Consider the following 21,952-nt stretch of genomic DNA (forward strand, 5'->3'; position numbering starts at 1 on the left):
TAGGTTTTTAATACTAATTGTCTTATTGTGCTTTCTGATGTCTCAGTTACTCATGGTACATATTTATGTAGTTTCATAGTAAATTGTGGTTTTGCTATATATATTCTTGAGAAAATTCATACATTTTAACAGTTGGTGCTTGTATTTGATTTAGTAGACAATATAAAACCGCTTATCCTAGATTTTTTTTTTTTATTAACTTGAGTATTTCTTATATACATTTCGAGTGTTATTCCCTTTCCCGGTTTCCGGGCAAACATCCCCCTCCCCCTCCCCTTCCTTATGGGTGTTCCCCTCCCCATCCTCCCCCCATTGCCGCCCTCCCCCCAACAATCTAGTTCACTGGGGGTTCAGTCTTAGCAGGACCCAGGGCTTCCCCTTCCACTGGTGCTCTTACTATTATCCTAGATTTTTAAAGAATAATTATTGATTGGTTGATGTTGTCATTGTCATCTTCTTTATTACAAAAAGTAATATTAGTATTAAAGACTTCCCCCAAATTGTTAATGGTTCTTTTGTTAATCTGTTCTTCATTAGAGACTGAGTAATGTATAAAATAAAAAAGTTGATTCATTCAGAAAGTGAGGAGGTCAAAGTCTTAAGAGTAGACAGCCCCCATCTTGTTTGGCCTTTGGTGAGTCATATGATGGAAGATCGAATAGCAGGTGGCAGGGTGTTCAGGAAAGAGAAATCACATAAGGAAACAAGAACCTTCATGAGAATTAGAATCCCATAAGAAGCACATAATTTTCTAAGGGTGAACTAACACCTCTAATGATGCAGTCATATTCCATGGCCCCCACTTTTTAAAAAATGTTTCATATCAACTCCTCCTAAGCTCTGTTTCGTGGAGGCTTTCTTAATATAATTTAAAAAAAAAGACATTTAAATTTGATGTGCACACATATTTTGTGTGCATGTTATGAATGTGTACCACATGTATGCTTGTTGCTTGTGGAGCCAGGAATAGGGTGTCAGGTTCTCTGGAACTGATATTACAGATGCCACTGTTTGGTAGTGGGACCAGGACTCTGTTACTCTGCAAGAGCAGCGGGTGTTCTCAACTGCTGAGCCATCTCTCCAGCCCCTATGTCTACTGAGACTTAGGAGTCCCACGCTAAGACCAAATTACAACATATCCGTTATTTAGTGACCAGTGTTTTCACCCACACCTTTGAACAATAGCCATATACTTTTAAAATGCTTGAGAAGTCTTAACGTACATTATGTATCACCTACAGTACGGAAGCAGTTTAGTAAGTTCTAAATCATATTATAGTAAACACTTTGCAATTAAATTTGGAATATGATCTCTTTAGGAGATTATATCCAAACATACATTTTTGTTTAAATGAGTAAAAAATAATACATTATAAGATTAAATATGTAAAAATGTCCTCATGAAACACAATATTATGTACAGTGACCAAGAAGATACTAAATATTTGATTGCCTTTGCTACCATTGCAATCTATAGTTTAGAACTTTAAAAATGTCCTCATGAAACACAATATTATGTACAGTGACCAAGAAGATACTAAATATTTGATTGCCTTTGCTACCATTGCAATCTATAGTTTAGAACATTTAGTTAGTAGATAAGCTGTATCTCTTTTGTTTATAAAATTGAAATATGAAAATTAATGCAGCCTCTGTTTAAGATATAGTGATGTGGGTCTTTAATCTCAGTTCTCAGAAAGAAGAGACAGGCAGATCTCTGTGAGTTTGAGACTGTGTGTGGTAAGATTCTGTCTAAAAGGAAAACCAGGGGGAAAAACAGATGTCAGTTTTGACAAATTAATCAGACGCCTGAAATATTTCATTCCTAACACTGTTTCTTCTTTAAAGGAAGAGACTTGTAGCATTATAAAGGTAAAATCTGAAAGAGTCCAAGAAATTTTAGTCTACCTGCTTACCAGCACACCATATAAAGTTGCAGAAATGAAACATTTTTTTTATTTTCAGTTGTATCAGTCATAACAACTTGAAGAGTAAATCATTGTGGTAAAACATTATTAAAGTTAAAAAATTTTTTTAAAAACTGAAGGAAAAATAAAGCCCTGGTATTCACTTGTTTTCTTTTTCTCTCTTTTCTTCCCAAAGCAGATTGCCAAACTCAGGCAGCAGTTACAGCGCAGCAAGCAGAGCAGTCGGCACAGTAGAGAGAAAGATCGACAGTCACCTCTCCATGGCAACCACATACCGATCAGTCATACTCAGGTAGGCTAGGTTCTTTCAGACTTTAATTCCTTTAATGTATTACTAAGGGAAAAGTCTTACCTTCACCAAATCACTTTACTTAGATAAATTCTTGTATTTATTCATTCATTCATTCACTTTGCAAACCAATATCAGCCCTTCCTCTCCTCCCAGTAATCCCCTCAGTCCCCCCCATTCTACCTTCCCCTGCTCTTTTGAAAAGGATGAAGCCTCCTCTAAGTTGTCACCCTCCACTCCCCAATAAATTCTCAAAAAATGCTTTAAAATTGTATTTTAACAATGTTTTAATAACAGACAAAACATGGTATAGTGGTGAGCTAAGAATGATTTTTGCCTATGCTGAAATCACAGGTAATATGCTTACTAAACAACTGAGGAGTAACCTGTTTAATCATTCTATGAGTACAAGGTACCTTAAGCTACCTGCTTTGTGTTGGGTATTTTGCATCTTTTTCCATATAAAGAAATTTAAAAGTAGACTTTTTATTTTCTTTCAAGAAATTTGCACTAACACATATTATGGAACAGAGCTGACCAGTGCTGCTCTGGAGAAATGAATCTTAATGAATTAGATCTGATCCACAACCTAATAGCATATTGGTAGTTCATACAGATAAGGATAATTCAACACTGGGGAAATATTAATATAACTCACTATATCCGAAAGTCAAAGCAGAGAAAAAGGAAATTGGATTTTCTTAATGTTTAATAACATTTGGTGAAACATAGTATCCATTTGTGGTTATAAAAGTTTTTAAGGGGCTGGGGATTTAGCTCAGTGGTAGAGCGCTTACCTAGGAAGCGCAAGGCCCTGGGTTCGGTCCCCAGCTCCGGAAAAAAAGAACCAAAAAAAAAAAAAGTTTTTAATTAAACACAAAACAGCAAAATTTTCTATGTGATTTTGAGTGTGCAAAGATCTTATCCTTAAAACACTGGTTGCATTAATGTCAAGATAGAAATCGCCAAGATCTACATTTAGTGACATGTTATAAAAGGCAATAAGACATCACCAACTGTATATTATATTGTATATACAATTATTATCAAAATGAATAGCCATACTATAAAAACTAATTATAAGATCATTAATATGGAGAATACTAACAATACCAAGTGGTAATGAAAATGTAAAACAAAAGAACAATGTGTGTTGCTGTTAGAACACAGTAATATAACCACTTTGCCACACATATACTGATTATTCTCCTCAGTACTGTTCCCTTTCAAGTAACCACTACAAATTAAGACATATTTACATGAGTACTTGGGGAAACATTATTCATAATAATAAAAAAATGAAAAATATTCTTTTTCTAGTGATTGGACAAATATTTTACATAATTATACAGGGTAGTATTATTCTATAGAATGGAGGAAAGAAGCTCATAGATTTGACAGAAGAATTGAATTTCAAAACTTGCTAAGTGAAAGAAATTATGATGAAGAAACTGTATAACGTATGATTTGTTACATTAAATTCTCACGAAGGTATAATTACATAAACTGAATGCCAGGAGTGGGAACTGATAGAGAGAGGCCCTAAAGAATGTTTTTGAGTAATGAGGGCTCTCGCTGTGACTGTACTGATAGCTGGAGGCACCTTATGTTAGCAGGGCTCAACCAGCCTCATGTTAAACTGGGGCGGTTTGTTGTATGTCACTGATCATATCTGGTCATATTTTGATCATTGAGATCCACAAACTGGTATCCCAAGACATTCAAAGTGTGAGTTAAGTTTGCTTTCCTTTTGCTTTTTAATCTGGTAAAATTAATATTTGCAACTTTGTTGTAAGCACCAACTATAATGTTATCCCATGACCTCAGTTAAGTACTTAAAGATGATTAAATTTCATTTAACTTCTTGGGATCTGGTTGTTCATAGAAACTGTTTACTTTTGCTATATAAATAGTTGTCATGGAATATGGACTCAAGTTTGAAATGTTTTAAAAAATAAAAGCAGCTATTTAAATAAAATAAGTTAATAAATTAGGAAATTTTCAGCATATTTAAACTCGCTTATGTACATATATACTCATAAGCATTGTTGCTATTCTAATTATGCTTATGATTAGAATCTTGTATGATAAAAAAGAAAAGTGAAATTTAATGAAATGATTAAAAGTATAGCCATGCAAAAATTTAACAGTATTATTTTGGGTTACTTTAAAAATACACAATCCCACCAATTCACATGAAAAGAAATATGCAAGTTATACATGTTTATTGAGGTTATAAAATGAAAAACAGAAAATTGATTGTCTTAACTCATTAGTTGATGAGAAGGTATTTTTAAGATACCTATTCATCCCAAATTAGTATACAAATTGTGTATGAGTTCCAGTGGAAACTTCAAAGGAACTGTTTTTATTATTTATTATTAAAATAGTTATTTTCAAAGATCAAACTATAAATACACACACATACACACACACACCCATTGCTCAGAAAGAAAATTTGAAAACGTATTGCTTTTATTATTTAAGTAGTTGTTCCCAAAGATCATACAAATACAGCTATAACTAAGGGAAAACATTTTTAAAAGACGTTTTTCTATCCAAAATTGCTGAAACATTACATTAAAATGAGCTTTGTATGGAGATTATTAGATAATAGCTTAAAGAAATAAATAGAAAATTCATGAAGAAATGTGAGGTCAATGTGTGGGTGTGGCACTAAAACTGTCTCACCTATACACAGAAGTAAACGATGATGTAAGATTTTATTACGAAAACTATAAAGCTAAACTTTTAACAAGAAAATGGAAATGTGTGATAGAGCTAGAGATTCGGTGCGTTCACTCAGGGGTCCATGAAGTGTAACACATTAGCGCCTTCACCCGGGGCAGTTCAAGCATGGGGTATTCACATGCCGACTGCTGTATTACAGATTATGTGTATAAACCCCAGCTGCTCATTGCGTGAGATTATTCTTCATTATTATCCTTCACCTTCTCAGTCTTTGTTTTTCCTCACGTCCTTATTGTATAATAGCCTTGAGTTGTAAAATGTCCATTTGCATCTTTGGTAACTTTAATAGTAGTTGTGAGAAGTGGCTAAGTTTTGAAAACCCTGCAGAAGATTTTTGACAACAACCTAGAGCTGCTAAGTGAGTGTTAAATTTAATAGTATTGTTTTTATACTGTTTAATAATTCAGTTATTGTCTTAATCAGTTGACAAAATGGAAACAAAAGTACTAACATGTAAATATTGTGGTATATCCCAGGACTATCAGTTGAGTCACATGATAAATTACACAGTTTTAATTATACTTTCCTAATAAACAAAAGGAGACATTAATAAATGCTGAAAATTTTAATCTGCTGTTGTACTGATCAAGTGCGTACAGTTACACCTTTGCACTTAAAGATTTTTGAAGGATTGTTTTGATTTCATATTATTTTTAACTTCCTTTTTAATTTAAATTTCTGTATATGTGTTTGAAATTTTATTCTATTTGAAGTGTCAGAAATAACTGTTAAATGACGTTATGTTTTAAAGAATTTTTGTTCACGTCTTGTTTTTATGGCAAGAACACGCACAGGAGCCTTACATATGCTTACATACGCTAAACAAAGGGTGCCGCTGAGCTACATCCCCAGCCCTTCGATGTTTAAGATGTATCATGCTCCCACTGGTTGTTCTTCGACAGTAAGTGACTTGACTCCATTCTGTCTTCTGCCTCAAAGGCTATTGGGTCCAGGTCAGTCCCTATGCCTCTGTCAAACATATCCGTGCCAAAATCCTCTGTTTCCCGTGTGCCCTGCAATGTAGAAGGGATAAGTCCTGAACTGGAAAAGGTATTCATCAAAGAAAACAATGGGAAGGAAGAAGTATCCAAGGTAAGGTTACATGGAATAGTTTGTTTTTTTCTCTAAAGTTATAGTGTTTCTCAAAAGCACTTTGAGGGAGTGGAAACAGCTTTATGGAAATAAAATGTCCATACCATACAGGTTGTTGTCTTTGTCAGGCTTCTCTCCTATCTTGCTAGTATATTTTGCTATAGGCTACCAATGATGTACTCTCTGGGTCTGTGGATATTTCTATAATATTCCTAGACATTTCAAATAAATGCATCATATAATGAATGGCCTTTGGTAACAGGCTGTTTTCACTTACATAGAAGTCTAAGATTCATCTTGGTTGCAGCACATATCATATATCACACATCACATATGGTCAGTGCTTCTATAAACATTTGTACAAATTTTCTTATGCATGTATTTTTTTCATTTGTGTATGGACATAGGACTAGAACAGGCAGTAGTACTATAGCTATGTGTTTAGATGTGAAAGAATGTTCGGGCTGTTTCCAAACTATTTGTACCATTTTACATTCCTAGCAGTAATGTAGGATAGTTGAGATTTCTCTACATTTTCTCTAAACGTTTCACTGATCTTCCTTGGTTTATTATAGTGAACCTCTACTGGGAGCAGAGTGGCATTTCATCATAATGTTGCTTTTCATTCCTAGAGGCTAATGATACTAAACATCTTTTCATGAGTTATTGATAATTTGTGTGTTTTCATTAGGGAGATTTTTATTTCTATTTCTTGTTTCATTTTTAATTAGACTGTCTTTTTTTTATTAGAGAGCTATAAATGTAAATGTTCTCTGCCAAGTTCTTTATTTTATAGATATAAATTCTCTATCAAATACCTCATGTGGAAACATGAGAGTCGTTTTTCCATTTTCTTGATGATTTATTTGAAGAACAACATTTTTGATGAAGTCTAGCTTATTATTTTCCATGTACATTCCTTAATCCATGGTCCCATGATTTTCTCTTGCATTATTTGCCTGTGAGTTTTGTAGATTTGTCCCTCTCTTACTGTCTTAGTTAGGGTTTCTATTGTTGCAACAAAACACCATGACCAAAAAGCAAGTTGGGGAAGAAAGGCTTTGTCTTACACTTCCGTATTACTGTTCATCATCAAAGGGTGTCAGGACAAGGACCAAGACAAGAGCGGATGTAGGGGACATGGAGGGCCACTGTTCCTAACTTGATCTCCATGGCTTGCTCAACCTGCTTTCTTACAGAACTCAGGACCACCAGCCTAGAGATGGCACCACCCACAGTAGGCTAGGCCCTACCCTATCAATCACTAATTAAGAAAATGCCTTATAGCCAGATCTTATGGAATCAATTCCTTAGTTGAGGTTCCCTCCTTTCAGAAAAGTACAGAGTGCACATCAAGTTGACACAAGACTAGTCAGCACAATTACATATAAGTCTTTGATCCATTTTGAATCTTCTAGATCTTAGTATTTATAGATCAGCAGATATAAGCAATATTCATAGGTTCTTCTGTACCTATACTCGTTAGTATGTAATGAGTTTCTACATATGAATTTCTATAACTTAAAATTCTATCAGATTTAGACTGTTTCCCATCTTTGTCTTGATCCGTGCTTTATAAAACATTGTGTACTTCTGCAAACAGGCTGTTAGTGGTGAAATTACTTTGTCAAGGCATTTTCATATTTAAGTTTTGAAGAGTATGTCCTCCCAAAACATTGTGCTATTTTAATCTTTATCATAATTACATTATTTTATAGAAAGAATGATATAAAGGAGTTTATTGGAGTGGAGATTTTTACATCTCTTAGTTATTTGCTGCTAAAATGTTTGCCTTAGAATAGTAATAAAACGAAATAAATTGATCTTATATTTGGAAGATAATCATTCACAAATTTATTTATTTGCTAAGAACTTCAAAGCAAAACCTTTTTCTTGAAAATGAATTGTATTTTAATTTGTAAGGATGCACATTCAGAATTATTCTAGAATTATCTACACACTTATAACTCAAAACATTGAATTTTTTAGAAATTCTGTATTTGGGGTATTTCTGCATTTTAAAATATTTTTAATTAGCACAGTCACCATCAACTCTAATCTGTAGATTTTTTATTTATAGAAGCAAAATAATATACTGATGAATTTTAATGAGTCCCCTAGTTCAAAGCATAGTTTCCTGTTTTCTACTTCTTCCACATTAGAACTAAGCAAAATTTTAAATAGTCATACTTAGTAATATGCCAGATTAACAGAATTGTCGAGATTTGTATTCTCCACTGAATAGTAGTAAAATTTTATTAGATATTTTATGTGATTTCAAAAGAAACAAAAGTTCCTGGGATCTAATTAGTATAGAATTAATAAAGTGAAAATGTATACTCACCACTATGAGGTTTTTGATTTACCTTATTAGCCTGTGAAAATGATGTCTCTGAATGTTGAGTTTATCCTCAGTGTTCTGTGCACTCAGGATACTCTGTGTAGAGTCCTTGGTAAACTCGTGCTGCTCTTAAGGAATTTCGTGCAACTGCCTGGAAGGATTTACAGGGAATCCTGTAATTTTTAAGGGAAACAATTTGAAACAAATGTTAACTTCAATAAAGGCAACATGCCCAGAAGTCACTCTAAGATGCAAACGTTGTATTTATTGACTGAGGAATAAATTATGGTGGTGATACTGGTGGAATATAAAATCTGATGATGCACCTCCTGCTTTGTGATAAATAGAATATACTTTCTATCCTACATAATACTCGTGTTCCTCTTGCAGCCGTTGGATATACCAGATGGTCGAAGAGCCCCGCTCCCTGCGCACTACAGGAGCAGTAGTACCCGAAGCATAGATACCCAGACACCTTCTGTCCAAGAGCGCAGCAGTAGCTGCAGCAGCCACTCCCCTTGTGTGTCCCCATTTTGTCCTCCGGAATCCCAGGATGGAAGTCCTTGTTCAACAGAAGATTTGCTGTATGATCGTGATAAAGGTGAGAACGAAGTCACCCACTTACACAGAAGGCTTGCTGTTCCTCACTGTAGTCTGTGTCCTAGACCATTACCCCACTTTCCCCTTTGTTGAGTGGTGATTGTAAAGGATGAGTTATTACAGGTTTGTTTGTTCAGTGGTTCACTTTCCTCCTCTGTAACTCTCAAACATCTTCCATAAATGTGTCAGATAAGCACAGTGCCTGGTTCTAACAGCTAACAAGAGCTATAAAGTGGATTGGCTACAACTACATGTCAGTATTTTCTTCTTTTTTTTTCAGAATTGATGATGGTTATGATACAGTTTGTATTTCTTATGTCTAAAGGTAGAGTTTATATTCAGTGACTTTGGAGGAATACTTTCTAAGAGTGTCTTGAGAGAATGAGTGTGTGTGGTGCGAAGGTACTACTTGTGTGTGTATGCATATATGAAGACTCAAGTAAGACATGAGATGCCTTCCTCTGTTTTTCTCTCCATTTCATTGCCTTAAGACAAGGTCTCTTACTGAACCAAAAGCTTGCTTTTTTGGATGAGAATGACTGGCCATGAGCTCTTAGGATTTGCCTGCCTCTGTGCCTACCAGTCTGGGGGGTTGCAGGAACATGCAGCCCTGCCCAGTTAAGATGTAGGAAGTGGGGTATGCTGGGACCAGAGCCTAGCATAGTTGTCATCAGAGAGACTTTATCTAGCAACTGATGGGAACAAATGCAGGGCCCCACCACCAATATTAAGGGGAGATCAAGAAGCCCCTGTGACTTGACCTCTGCATATGTGCTATGGTTGTGTAGCTGTGTGTTCTTGGTGTGGAATTTGTAAAAGTAGAAACAGGGACTGTCTCCGACTCTTTTGCCTGCCTTTGGAATCCCTTTTCTGCTACTGGGTTGCCTCGTCCAGCCTTGATGTTATGGTATGTGCCTGGTTTTATTGTAGTGTGTTACATGCATGGCTGATGTCCCCTGAAGGCATGCCCTTTGAGGGAAGCTGGAAGGGTTGGATCTAGGGAAAATGAGAGGTCAGAGAGGAGAGAGGAGTAGAGGTAATGGAAGGAAGGACAATAGTCAAACTGTAATATACGAGAGAAGAATACATTTATTTTTCAAGATAGAATTACTCACTAAAGCTGGAGCTCAGCTAAGCCAACTGGCCGTCGAGCTCCAGAGTTCTAGACATGCACTGCTCTCGGGTCCCGTGGCTGTATTTTTAAGTAACCAGAGAAGCTTGAGAGCGTGTCTACAGAGCATCCTCTTAAGGTTTATAGACTCTTGCTAACTGTTAGAAAACTGATATTTTGTCTTTACCTATTTATAATATCTGTTCCTCATGAATCATGTATAATTTTCAACTAAAGAATTTTAGTTAATAGCAGGCTTTTTTCTTTGACTAGATCAGTTGCAATGCCAGAACAAAAACACTTCGTTGAGAAAGGGCCAGTTGTTGGAGAAACTTGTTTCAGGTGGAGATTTTCTTCTTGAGTTTGTTTGTTTGTTTGTTTGTTTGTGTTGGGTCCTGTTATTTTCTGAAGACTTAAAGTAGCCTGGTCACATGTGCTGAGCCGCTAGGCTGGCTTTAACCTAATAGAGAATGATACCTAAACCTCATTTGAAGAACTCCAATTCAGAGTAAGAGCTCGCATCTTGACACCTCTTATATCAACACTGTCAAAAATAAATCCCAAGAGTTGGCCTAAGTCCTACATCAGCATGTCCAATTTGCAAGGGGAGAAATATATAGTACAGATGGCAGCATCCAAATATTAGTTCTTTTAGCAGCTCTACCAATGTTCCTTGATGGTAGCCAAACTAGGGCTGGGTGAGCCGTAAAACCTAGACTTCAGTCTGCGGCTTGTCATGAGTCTTTGGGACAAGTTATTTAGGCACAAGTTACTTGTTACAAAGTTCTGCCATGTTGCAAGATATTGTAGAAACGTTGATTGTTATAATTTTGAAGTAGATGGAACCATTTTGTTCAGGCCAACTACTAATAAAAGTTATATTCTAAGAATCAATAAATTGATTACTTGTGGTTTAAACTATATTTTCTTGGAGGAAATATGCTATGTGAATGCTAGGGCATATAAAGCAATTTAACTCATACTGTGAGTGACTCATAAATATTAGTATTACTACACTTTGGGTTTTAAGCATAATCAATCATTGGTCCCCAGAGAACAAATAGAAAGTATAGGGTGTAATGGCCCATTTGGACTTTTTTTAATTTCCTGTTTTCTATTTCTTATTTAGCCATATTAACCTTTAATCATAACCTCAGATTTGTAACTTTTTTGTGATTTATATTATGAAATCAAATGTTGAGTATATGTTTAGCTACCTTATCTTGAAAACCACCATTTTTTAACATGAATCTGTTTATCAATTTTTTTTATGATTTGGAGTAATTTCTTTTAACCTTTTATTGATTTTTTTTGTGAGTTGCACATCATACACCCTAATCCCACTCATCTCCCTTTCCCTTCATATTCTTCCTTTTGCCCTTGAGCCTTCCATACCCCAAATAAACAAACAAGCAACAAAAAAATGAAGCACAGGAAACATGTCGTTGTGAAAACTGTCGTGGGTCAGAGTGTGTCCTACAGTGACCCCTCTGTCCACACATCCTCACTTACACATGTTCATTGCAGTGAGTGTTGAGTCTGCCCCAAGAGCTCTGGCTTCTGCGACACCATCAGTATTAGGTCCTCACTGGGACTCCTTAGAGGAACCTTTTAATGGTAAAACTAAGATGAAAAGCGCTGTTCCCACAAAGAGCTTTATATCACATGACAAAACTGCCCTGTTGTGTTAGAAGAACTTCTTAATGGTAAAACGATAGATTGAAAATATTCCAACAAAGGAATATAACATGTTAAAACTGCCCAATTGTAGATTTATCTTACTAAGCTCTGCCAATTTATCTTTTTTAAGACAACATGAAACATTGCACACATTTCCAGTGTCTGGAAGTGTGAGAGTCTAGAAACTGCCATATTCTTATCCTTCTATAATTTTTACAGTTGAACTGTACCGACAGCAGGTAATGGGACAGTCTGTGTGAATGTTGTATTATTCATAATTCAAAGTACTTAGTAAGTATGAGTCAGTCGTATCTGTTAGAGCTCAGCTAGAATACAAGCAAACGGAAGATGAACATTCCTTCATGTGTAGTTTACTTGGCCTGCTGTTACCTGCTTACTAACTAGTAAATTTCAGTAATGATGGCCGACCTACTTTAGTTCATTGCTTTTCTCCACAGCAAATTCAGTCATACCTGGCAGGTGTGGTGCTAAGTAGAGATTTTAAAAGTATTCTTACCAGAACTTTCTTTATAATATGTTCAAATTTAAAAGGTTATGTCTTTATTACTGTTTTGAAAATACTGGTATCATTTTTTAAGTTATTATATTATGTGTTACGCTTTTTTAATGTTCATGAGAAGTGTGGTTCTCTTAGTGAATAAAAAGGTAGACAAATGTAGGCATAGGTACTTTTGATGAAGGAGTTGGGGAGCCACAAAGTTCTCATTTCTTGGTGAAATTAAAGAAAAGAAAATAACTTCACTAAGACATGTCCTCTTGGGGTTGGGGATTTAGCTCAGCGGTAGAGCGCTTGCCTAGCGAGCGCAAGGCCCTGGGTTCGGTCCCCAGCTCCGAAAAAAGAAAAAAGAAAAAAAAAAAAAGAAAGACATGCCCTCTTCCCTTACAGTTACTCCAGTTGACGATTGGTAAATTTTGATCTTGAAGCAATTTTGATCAAAGTAGCAATTCTTTTTAGACCCATGTATCTAGTCAGTCTCATTTCTAACCTAATTCATAGGCTAACAGGCTTTTTATTATATTAGTATTTTATTTCAATATTTTTGTTCAAATCCATTTTCCTAGTGAACTACTACCTACTTGGCAGTGAATAAATATATTCTTATTTCTTGATTGGTTACTGCTGTATATATCCTCAAATTTTTTTTTCAAAGTAGTCTGAAGATTCTTAATGGTTTAGGCAGGGTTATAATTTCAAGACATTAGACCTCCCAGTCTAGCCTTCACAGTCAATAGCTAGCAGTGTTGATACTAGATAGCTTCATTCCTGGAGAATCTGGTATTCCAAAGATGTTCAGTGCTATGGAGATGATTCAGTCTATAAAGTGCTCGCCATGCAAAAGTCCCCAAAGCCAGGTAAAGAGCAACCTAGCACAGTTGTTTGTACTTGTAATCTCAGCACCAGGTAGGTAGAGACATGTAGGTCCTTGAGCATTACTGCCCAGCCAGCCAATCTTGCTCCACACCCCACCTAGGATGTTCCTCTGGCCGTCTTTGACACATGCACTCAGATACACCTGTACACAAGCACGAGCGTGGGTGGGAACATACACACACACACACACACACACACACACACACACCCTTGCTTTCTTGAAAGAAATAGAATATTATCTGTGTAACTTAAGCAATTAGTATGTGTCAATCTATTTAAAACAACACTTATTTTACTAGTGTCTGCCAGAGAGAGAGAGACAGAGACAGAGACAGAGACAGAGACAATCTTTGAATGGTGCACTGGTTTGAAATGTGCACATTAGAGATTTTGTTATTGTTGATGTTCTTGAGAACATACTGTGCTTTAGGCCCTTCTTAGTCCTTTTATATTGTATTCTAAAACAGCTGTGTCTCATTAGTCATTCCTGTTTATGGATCAAAAGCCAGAAATGAACCAACAGCATGGGTCATGCAAATAGGCACAGGTAAGTCAGGTAGTCTCTTTGCAAGCCAGAATTCTCAATTCTCTTAACACTCGTTTCTCAAATTTGCCTGTATTTCAGATGCACTTAGAAGATTTTTCAAAAGGATAAAATAAAAAAGGCAGGCTCCTTTGAGAGATGAGATGTGAACTTTGGAATTTAAAATGCTTCTTCTGAGTCACTGCCTGGGCTAGGCATGTGGCTCAGTGGTAGAACAGTTGTCTAGCATGTGTGTGGCCCGACACTCGAGTCGCAGCACATCACAGAGCAAAGGCATTGCAAGTTAGGATTGTTTGCTTGAAAATTAAGATCATTTGATAATTCATAGGAATAAAATATATGTAAAGACTTAGGGCTATAATAAAGACTTTATGTACCTGATTATATATATGACTGAACTGTGAGTCATAGAATGTAGTCTATGAGATACTAAAAGTCATTTCTGAATGATAAAAGATACACATGGTTCAATGAAAACTTTCTGTATAAAATTCCGAGTTTTAATAATTTAAAATTTTCCAAGCTTTAATTTGTTGGAAAATTAGTTCTATTTGGTATGAATATTATGCATGCATTAGTATGATCTATAATAATAAGCAATTAAGTGTATGCTAACTTCATAGAAATAGGTCAGATTTACCAAATATTTGTTTATAGTTTATTATTGTTTATAGTTGTCTTTTTAGGTCACCAAATATTAAACATAAATACTCATATATAACCAAATGGTTTTTACTAAAAAAAGCAGAAAAATTTAAGGTATTGAACATATTTATGTGTGTTTTTACATTAACACTATCCTACAAAAAGAAAGAACATGAATGTTTAATTGGATAAGTTAAAACAAAACAAACTACCTCTGAAATTATAAGGAAAAACTTTTAGGATAGAAAATAATTTATTTTAAAATACTGGCAGAAAAAAAATGTATCCATTTTCAAGTTATTTAGCTCACAACTAGCTTCAATTTTGGAGAGTCCTTTGAAATTATAATAAAAGTGTAAAGAGACGTTGTGTAATAGGCTTGGTTATGTAATGGAGACCAATGTGACATTTTTTGTATGATAATAGGGTGGGTTCTTGATTGCTATGTAACAACATCCCAATTGATGGCGTGAAAGTCTTGTTAAAGATATCAAAGTCATAGCTTTAAGTGGATCCATTTACCGGTGGGTTGTGTTGTACTCATCAGCAGTCTCTTTGAGGCACCCCAATGCCTCAGCCGCCCATTTGTTAGAAAAGGAAGGTTGAGGTTGAGAGGGGACCTCAAGGTCTCATTCACAACCACTTAGGAGTTGAGTAGTCCTAGTAGATTAACTCTTCTCAGAGACAGCACTAAACTTGAGCTCTTGAGTGTACTGCATTAACCTAGGCAAGAGATCCTCTTCCCCTCCTCTCTTCTGTGTGTGTGAGTAAGAAAGAAGTAAATGGTTATTCTAAGAAAGTCATTAAATCTGAATAAACCTATACATAACAATGAATCATTAAATCTGTAAAACCTAAACTCATCCTATGATTTCATTCATTCCAAGAGATTATTCTGTGCATATTCTGTAAGGATATGTCTAGTAGTGATACACTATGTGCTTTTGTAGCTTTTCTAGTAGTGTGTGATTTCCCAGCCAGGGAGACAGCCACTTTCAAATATAAGCCTAGATCTGCATTTCTAAGACGAACATTCTAAATATTCACAAGACACAGTATTAGAGTACATATTTTCTAAGCATGTATTGTGTACCTTGTGATGATAAAAATGTTCATATTACTCAGTTTCTGAATGCTGGGCTGTTTTCTGTATCCTAAACTAAAGCAAGTCACCGAAATTGTAATGTAATTTGTTGTTAATACTATTTTTCAAACTTCATGGAAATGATACATGTCACTAGATCGAGTATGTGATATTTTAGCAGTGAGCATTCATTGGTTTGACTGAAGCCAGATCTTAGGTAAATAGGACTATTATACAGATTTGTTTACAATTTGGCATCTTACAAAGATAATGACACATCTTAGTGGACTTGGATTTCCACACACTTTTGCCAGATAGGAAAAGGAGAAGTTGCACATGGGTTTTAAAGCTTTTTATGAATAGACCATTTTGTTTTGGGTCAAAAAATATGAGGCAAACATTTGGTAGTGATGTTTCTGGATTTCTTCATGTCCTTAGTGCCTAAGCTGCAAGCTGTGCTGACGTCTCTATTTTATAGACTCTAAAGGCAAAATCCTGGACACATTACCCGTTTTAAAATTATTATGGAGAAATGGAAGACATGTTGCAATCTTGTTTTGCCCTGTATGGTTATTATTCCTGGTGTTATAAAAGTGCCATTTATTACTTCTGTAATTAAAAATTATTCATATACAAAAATACACAGTTAAATTGGTTAGACAGTGAGAGATCATGTAGAGAACTCACTTATCTCATACTTCTTCTGTCTAATGCATATTGCTACATTCGTTTATGTTTTTTTTTCAGATCACAACTGTGATTTTTCTCAAAATGAAGTTTTCTGGGCTAAAATGTCAACCTTTTATATTCTGTGGTATGGCAGATTACTGTTGAATTTAAATTATTATTTTTTAAAAAAAAGTACTACACAAGGCTGTTAGAAATACCCTTACAATGGCAGGTGGCTGCCTGGCTCTGTGGTGAACAAAAAGGTCTATTTGGAAATCAAGTTTAATTTAAAAGCACTGTCAACTCCTAGTTAATATAACTGCTTTAAATTTACAGACAGTGGGAGTAGCTCACCGTTACCCAAGTATGCTTCATCTCCCAAACCAAACAACAGCTACATGTTCAAACGGGAGCCCCCAGAGGGATGTGAGCGAGTGAAGGTCTTTGAGGAAATGGCGTAAGTAATGTCTTCTCTGTCAGCTGGGATCTGAAACTTTTTACTGAGATGTTGATTACAGATGAATCAACTCCTCTGTCCAGCTGATACTTGTTTCAAAAGCAATTTGGAAAAGAGAATTGAATAGACAAAAGGTCCTACAGTGAGGATTGGAGAGCTGCTAGAAAGGAATGAGACAGTATTACAAACGGAGAGAGAGGTTCCCCGTGTGGCTAGACTCTCCCTTGGTCTCCTCTTTACCTCCTTCCCTGCCTGTTGTTCTTGCTTTCTCCCAATGGTCTCTCTTTGCTTTCTCTTTGTTTCCTTTCCTTTCTTCCTTTCTTCCTCTCTGTATTCTCCCTTTTTATTTTCTCCTTATTTCCGTTTTTGAAAAACTCCATTTTTAATCTTTAAGATATTTCTTTCAAAAACTGTTAGTTTAGCTGACTAATAGAAATGCACTTAGGAGCAAAACTAGTGTCCACACGCAAGTAGCTTACAGACGGTCTGTGAGTCTGCAAGTCAAGGGGAAAGTATTTTCCCTCTCTGTAGACTTATCTAGCATGTTAATTCATGAATTCATGTTTTCTGTCCTTTTTAAGTTTCAATATGGACAGGCTAGAAATTAAATTAGGAAAAAGAGGTTCGTGGTGTTGATCTTGGGCATCTAGAATCACTCAGAAGGTGACTATGTGGCTCTCGTGTAACTTACTCATCCCTTTGTCCCTGTGGGCAGCAAATGCAGACTATTTCTTCTGCATCCCAGAAGGAAACAGACACTGTACTGGAGTTTTTGGTTTAGTTTGGAGAATGGGTGTGGTGTGGGGCCTAGGTTATTCTGTGGCTGATTGACAGACCACAGAAAACACCCCCCTCCCATCGGTACTGATATATCTAAAGCTGTGGAAAGGGCTTAAAAATCAAATAAATGATAAGTAACATCTCAATTTACCCTTATCAGTGAAGTTGATATTAAATATGTGTAATATCCAAGTACAGTGTAGAATTTCTTTTATATTCCTCAATGATTGGAAGCAAACCAAAGATTTCTAAAAGTTTGCCTGGCCCTTTTGGAAATTGTTTTTTCCTTCAGTGTAGTTTCAGTGCCCTGTATGTGATAATTGTCCCAGCTGACCTATGCTATGGAAGATGTTTCTCCTCTGTGTGCACATAACTCATCATCCCTGTCATTCACATTCCAGCTGTTTTAGAAAACTCCAGTTTATTCACAAAGTACTTTTACAGTGATCCAAAAACTAATTCTGTTTTATGGTTTTAGGTCTCGTCAGCCTATCTCGGCCCCTCTCTTTTCATGTCCTGACAAAAACAAGGTTAATTTCATCCCAACCGGATCAGCTTTCTGTCCTGTAAAACTTCTAGGCCCTCTCTTACCTGCCTCTGACCTGATGCTCAAGAACTCTCCTAATTCTGGCCAGAGCTCAGCTCTGGCCACACTAACCGTAGAGCAGCTCTCCTCCCGGGTCTCCTTCACGTCCCTTTCTGATGACACCAGCACCGCAGACTCCCTGGAGCCCTCTGTCCAGCAGCCATCTCAGCAGCAGCAGCTCCTGCAGGATTTGCAGGCAGAGGAACACATCTCCACTCAGAACTATGTGATGATCTAAAGCAGAGGGGGAGCTGGCCTCCGCCCATGTTCCATGGATCGGGAATGAGATCTCAGACATCTATCTGCATGGAGTGACAAACTTTCTGAACACCACCACCAACAGCAAAATACTTAGCATCATAAAATAGCTATTAACACTGATCTTGGCAGGGACCGACTTCTATTCAGCAGTTTTTGTGGAAAGCAGTAATGCTTGCAAAAATGTGTGTGTCATTCAGCATTTAAGTGGAGACTATGCATTTCATAGTATGTCTGACAGACTAGTACTGTGTCCTGTGTTTTGTTCCAAATTTTTCAGTATGAATAAGCTCTACTTCAAAAAGTTGCCTGTCTAAGTAGAAAATGTCTTGCTGTGTTTTGTCCTATGGAAAATACTGTACTTCAGGATTATGTTTACAATTGATCCAGGTGTTTGTTTCTAACTTCTATAATACATACAATGCAAAAAAAAAAATGGCCACAACAGTTGCACAGTGCCCACCCTATGGCCTAGCTTCAGGTACTTCAGTTGAAGTCTAAACTCAGGTAACTTGGAATGTATGTCATATTGGGATAGTAAATATTTCACAGCTACCAAGCTGAAGAGAGAACATCACTCTTTGCCTTTCCTTATTTTCTGCATTTCCTTTTCTTCATTCCATTCCACATTAGACTAAGAAGTGCATTCATCCCTAGGAGATGGTAATCCTGGATATGGGGACCATGAGGAGAACCAGCAAATCTGTGGTGTGTGACATCACTTTTGTCATGTGGTTACCAGTAGAACAACTGTTGCATTCACTGTTTCAACATGTGTAAATGTGGCTTTAAAAAAGTCGTGTTGCTCAGTTAATGACTGTTACAATGTTGCAAATAAAGCTTCAGTAGTAGACTGTACATAAACATTCCACATTGTGTGTGATGAAATTTAAATGCAAGAATGGCTGGATTTGATTTCAAAGCAAGTGAAGTTTTGCAGGAATAAATAATTAAGGATTTTTGCTTATATTGGCCATTGGGGTCATAACTGCTACTATTTTTATCTAAAGACATATTTATGTTTAGCTTCATTTTAGGAAATTCTAATTTGCTGGTTACAAAGTGAAGCATTTTGGTTATTGTTTTCCTCGAGTATTTGATAAATGAGTTGTATTCATGTAGAGAGAATGTGTATGTCTCAGAACCAATGCAGCATAAGCAAGCAGATTTCTTGTAACTTACAAGAGCAATAGCTTAAAGCTGTCTCATTTAAGCCTCAGATAACACTATCATGAATAATTTTGTTAAGACTTGGAATGTGTGGAGTGGAGCAGAACCCCAAGTAAATAGCCTTGAACGTGCAGACTTGACAGAAGTTCTCCACAGAGTGTGAAGAGAGCCTGACTTGAGACTGTTTTCTGCAGCATAGCTTTCGCAAAAGTAAAGGGAAGCTTTTGTATTCGTGTCCCATTGCTTTGTTCAGTTGGAGCCTAGAGTCCACTCATCTCCACCTAAAGTGTGTGGCACATTTGTTTGTTTGTTTGTTTGTTTGTTTGTTTGTTTGTTGTTTTGTTTTTAGAATTAGGAGAGCAAGTTGCCTACAGTTAATGTTCTGGTTTCCTTAGATCATTCCTGAGGTTTTCTTTGGACTCTTCTACGGAGTCGATGAGTAGGAGAAACATGAGCTGGTACAAGTGACACCATTTTCACTTTTATAAAATGCTGTCCGTGTGTGTGCATGCATACACATGCACCGTATGTGTGTGTGTGTGTGTGTGTGTGTGTGTGTGTGTGTGTGTGTGTGTTCCGTGTGTTATTTTGTCACCTCAATCTCTCCTTTCCACCAAAGTTTGCAGTAATACTCTCTCCTGCAGGTGCGCTCTGCCTCACAGGCAGTGTTACAGAGACTGTCAAGGAGAAAGGACTCAGTTGACTTTTGCCATTTTCACAGGGGAACCTTTTAAAACAATCTTTTCAGCAGCAGACACCTTTAACCCTAATAATCTCAGGCCTTGATGAAAATACTATATTTTGTAGATTATGGTTAAAGGAAGAAAATTACTAGTTCCGTAAGAGAAATATGAGCTCCCTTTAACTTGTGACACTGGGTTAGCATTACCCGATGTGTTGATCGTGTGCTCTGCTTTTGTCTGAGATGCAATGGAATCATTGTCAGTTTCAGAAAGACGGACTGAATATGCTTTTCTTGGTGACGAAATCTATGTACAATATTTATAGTGATGTGCTTTTATTTTCTCATGAGAAACTAAATACTGTGCTGTACATTTGTTTTTAGCGTATATTAAAGTTTTGAACCAAATGTGTTAAAGCTTATGCTTTGCCATGTAAATTTCCCAGAGGTTGTTGAGCTCAAACGTGTCCTACACCAGCTGTAGACACTTGTCAGAAACTGTTTAAATTTTGTATATAGGTGTACTGTTTAATTTTAGCCACTGCGCTGAACAGTATTCAAGTTATATAATAAGGCTTTACACAAGAAATGTGTGGCTTCTGTTTTGTATTTTTTTCAGTATAGAAGTTCCTGTGTCTTATTTAAATAAAGTTATTAGTAAAACTGGAATAGTTTACATGTGTTTTTTAAAAGACTGGATGCTGGCACGTTACCCACAGAGGTGAATTCTGCCTTAGGTAATGGCAGTGTTGGTGCTGAGTTCCGACCTGTACATGTAGATCTGTGGGGCGTCTTCATTGGATCAGTTTCTCCAGTTTGGTTTCCTCTTGACATTTAATTTGCATACTTCGCATCCAAGGTAACAAGTTGGATGTTTGGAGTCCAAAGTTTTGTGCTCCTTTCAGCTGTGAGCATTTCTAACAGAGAAAACAGTATTCTGTTTCATTCATATGCCTACGAATTTATAGGGAATGAGTTTAAATTCAATGAAATCATCTCAAAGAAGTTGCATATTTCCTACAAAACTATATAGTAGTTTGTTTTAATCTTACTAGGATCAGTATAAAAAGGACAAAAATTTTAACAAAACAAAGAAAATACATATTTTATGCAAGTAAACAATTATACAAATAGCAAAACACTTTGGGAAGCCACTGTGAAGAACAATTTGCCCCAGAGTATTGTTTGTTTCTGATACATGGAAGAATTAGACAAAATTGACATTTATATTAAACTTAAAAACAATTGCCTTTTTGGTTGAGGAAAAACAAAATATAAAAGTTTTTGAAGTTGAGATTTATGTATTAGTAATCTACTAAGGGTATATAGTCCATACAGAAAAATATTCTAAGAGTTTTTACATTTTAATTGAAACTAAATGTGGGGGTTGGCGATTTAGCACAGCGGTAGAGCCCTTGCCTAGGGAGCACAAGGCCCTGGGTTCGGTCCCCAGCTCCGGAAAAAAAGAAAAAAAAAAAAAAAAGAAAAGGAAGAGAAACTAAATGTGAAGGAAAGTTACATTTTCATCCTCTTATTTGACTTAATTATATCATAAACCTAGTATAAGTAGCCATGAGAAGTACACCAAGCTTTAGGAGCAAGTGGGGAGAGAAAGGAGCCCAGGAATGTAGGTATTCCGGCCATCTCTACCTAAAACAGCTATATCTGTGAGTACTACATGGCTGCCTGTCATCCCACACTGAAAAGTGCCACCTTTATATACTTCCTGCTGCTCTATAGGTGACTTCTGCCTTCTGTACCCATCTCTAATACTTAGAACTCTTGTACCCACCTGTATGTTCCTTCTTGGTTCATTGAATGTGTGAACCTGCACACTTATTTGGAAAAATAATTGCTTAATTTATACTTCCATTCAAAATTAAATTCTTAAT

General features: G+C 36.2%; 1 protein-coding gene across 5 annotated transcripts in view; it reads left to right on the forward strand.

Annotated features, from left to right (window-relative positions):
• Positions 1-20,729, forward strand: part of Glcci1 (glucocorticoid induced 1) — a 327,628-nt gene extending 306,899 nt beyond the window's left edge. For 2 of the 5 annotated variants that reach the window (XM_039107260.2, XM_063285724.1), the window contains exons 4-8: positions 2,104-2,220; positions 5,908-6,060; positions 8,792-9,002; positions 16,464-16,584; positions 17,843-20,729. In XM_039107260.2, the coding sequence (XP_038963188.1) occupies positions 2,104-2,220; positions 5,908-6,060; positions 8,792-9,002; positions 16,464-16,584; positions 17,843-18,188 (948 nt within the window). In that variant the 3' untranslated portion in view covers positions 18,189-20,729. The remainder of the gene's footprint in view (positions 1-2,103; positions 2,221-5,907; positions 6,061-8,791; positions 9,003-16,463; positions 16,585-17,842) is intronic. The other 3 variants (NM_001177442.1, XM_039107261.2, XM_039107262.2) reach the window with 3 other exon arrangements.
• The last annotated feature ends 1,223 nt before the right edge of the window (positions 20,730-21,952 follow it).

The sequence above is a fragment of the Rattus norvegicus genome, chromosome 4, assembly GCF_036323735.1.
Source record: "Rattus norvegicus strain BN/NHsdMcwi chromosome 4, GRCr8, whole genome shotgun sequence".
In the NCBI taxonomy this organism is placed as follows: Eukaryota; Metazoa; Chordata; class Mammalia; order Rodentia; family Muridae; genus Rattus; species Rattus norvegicus.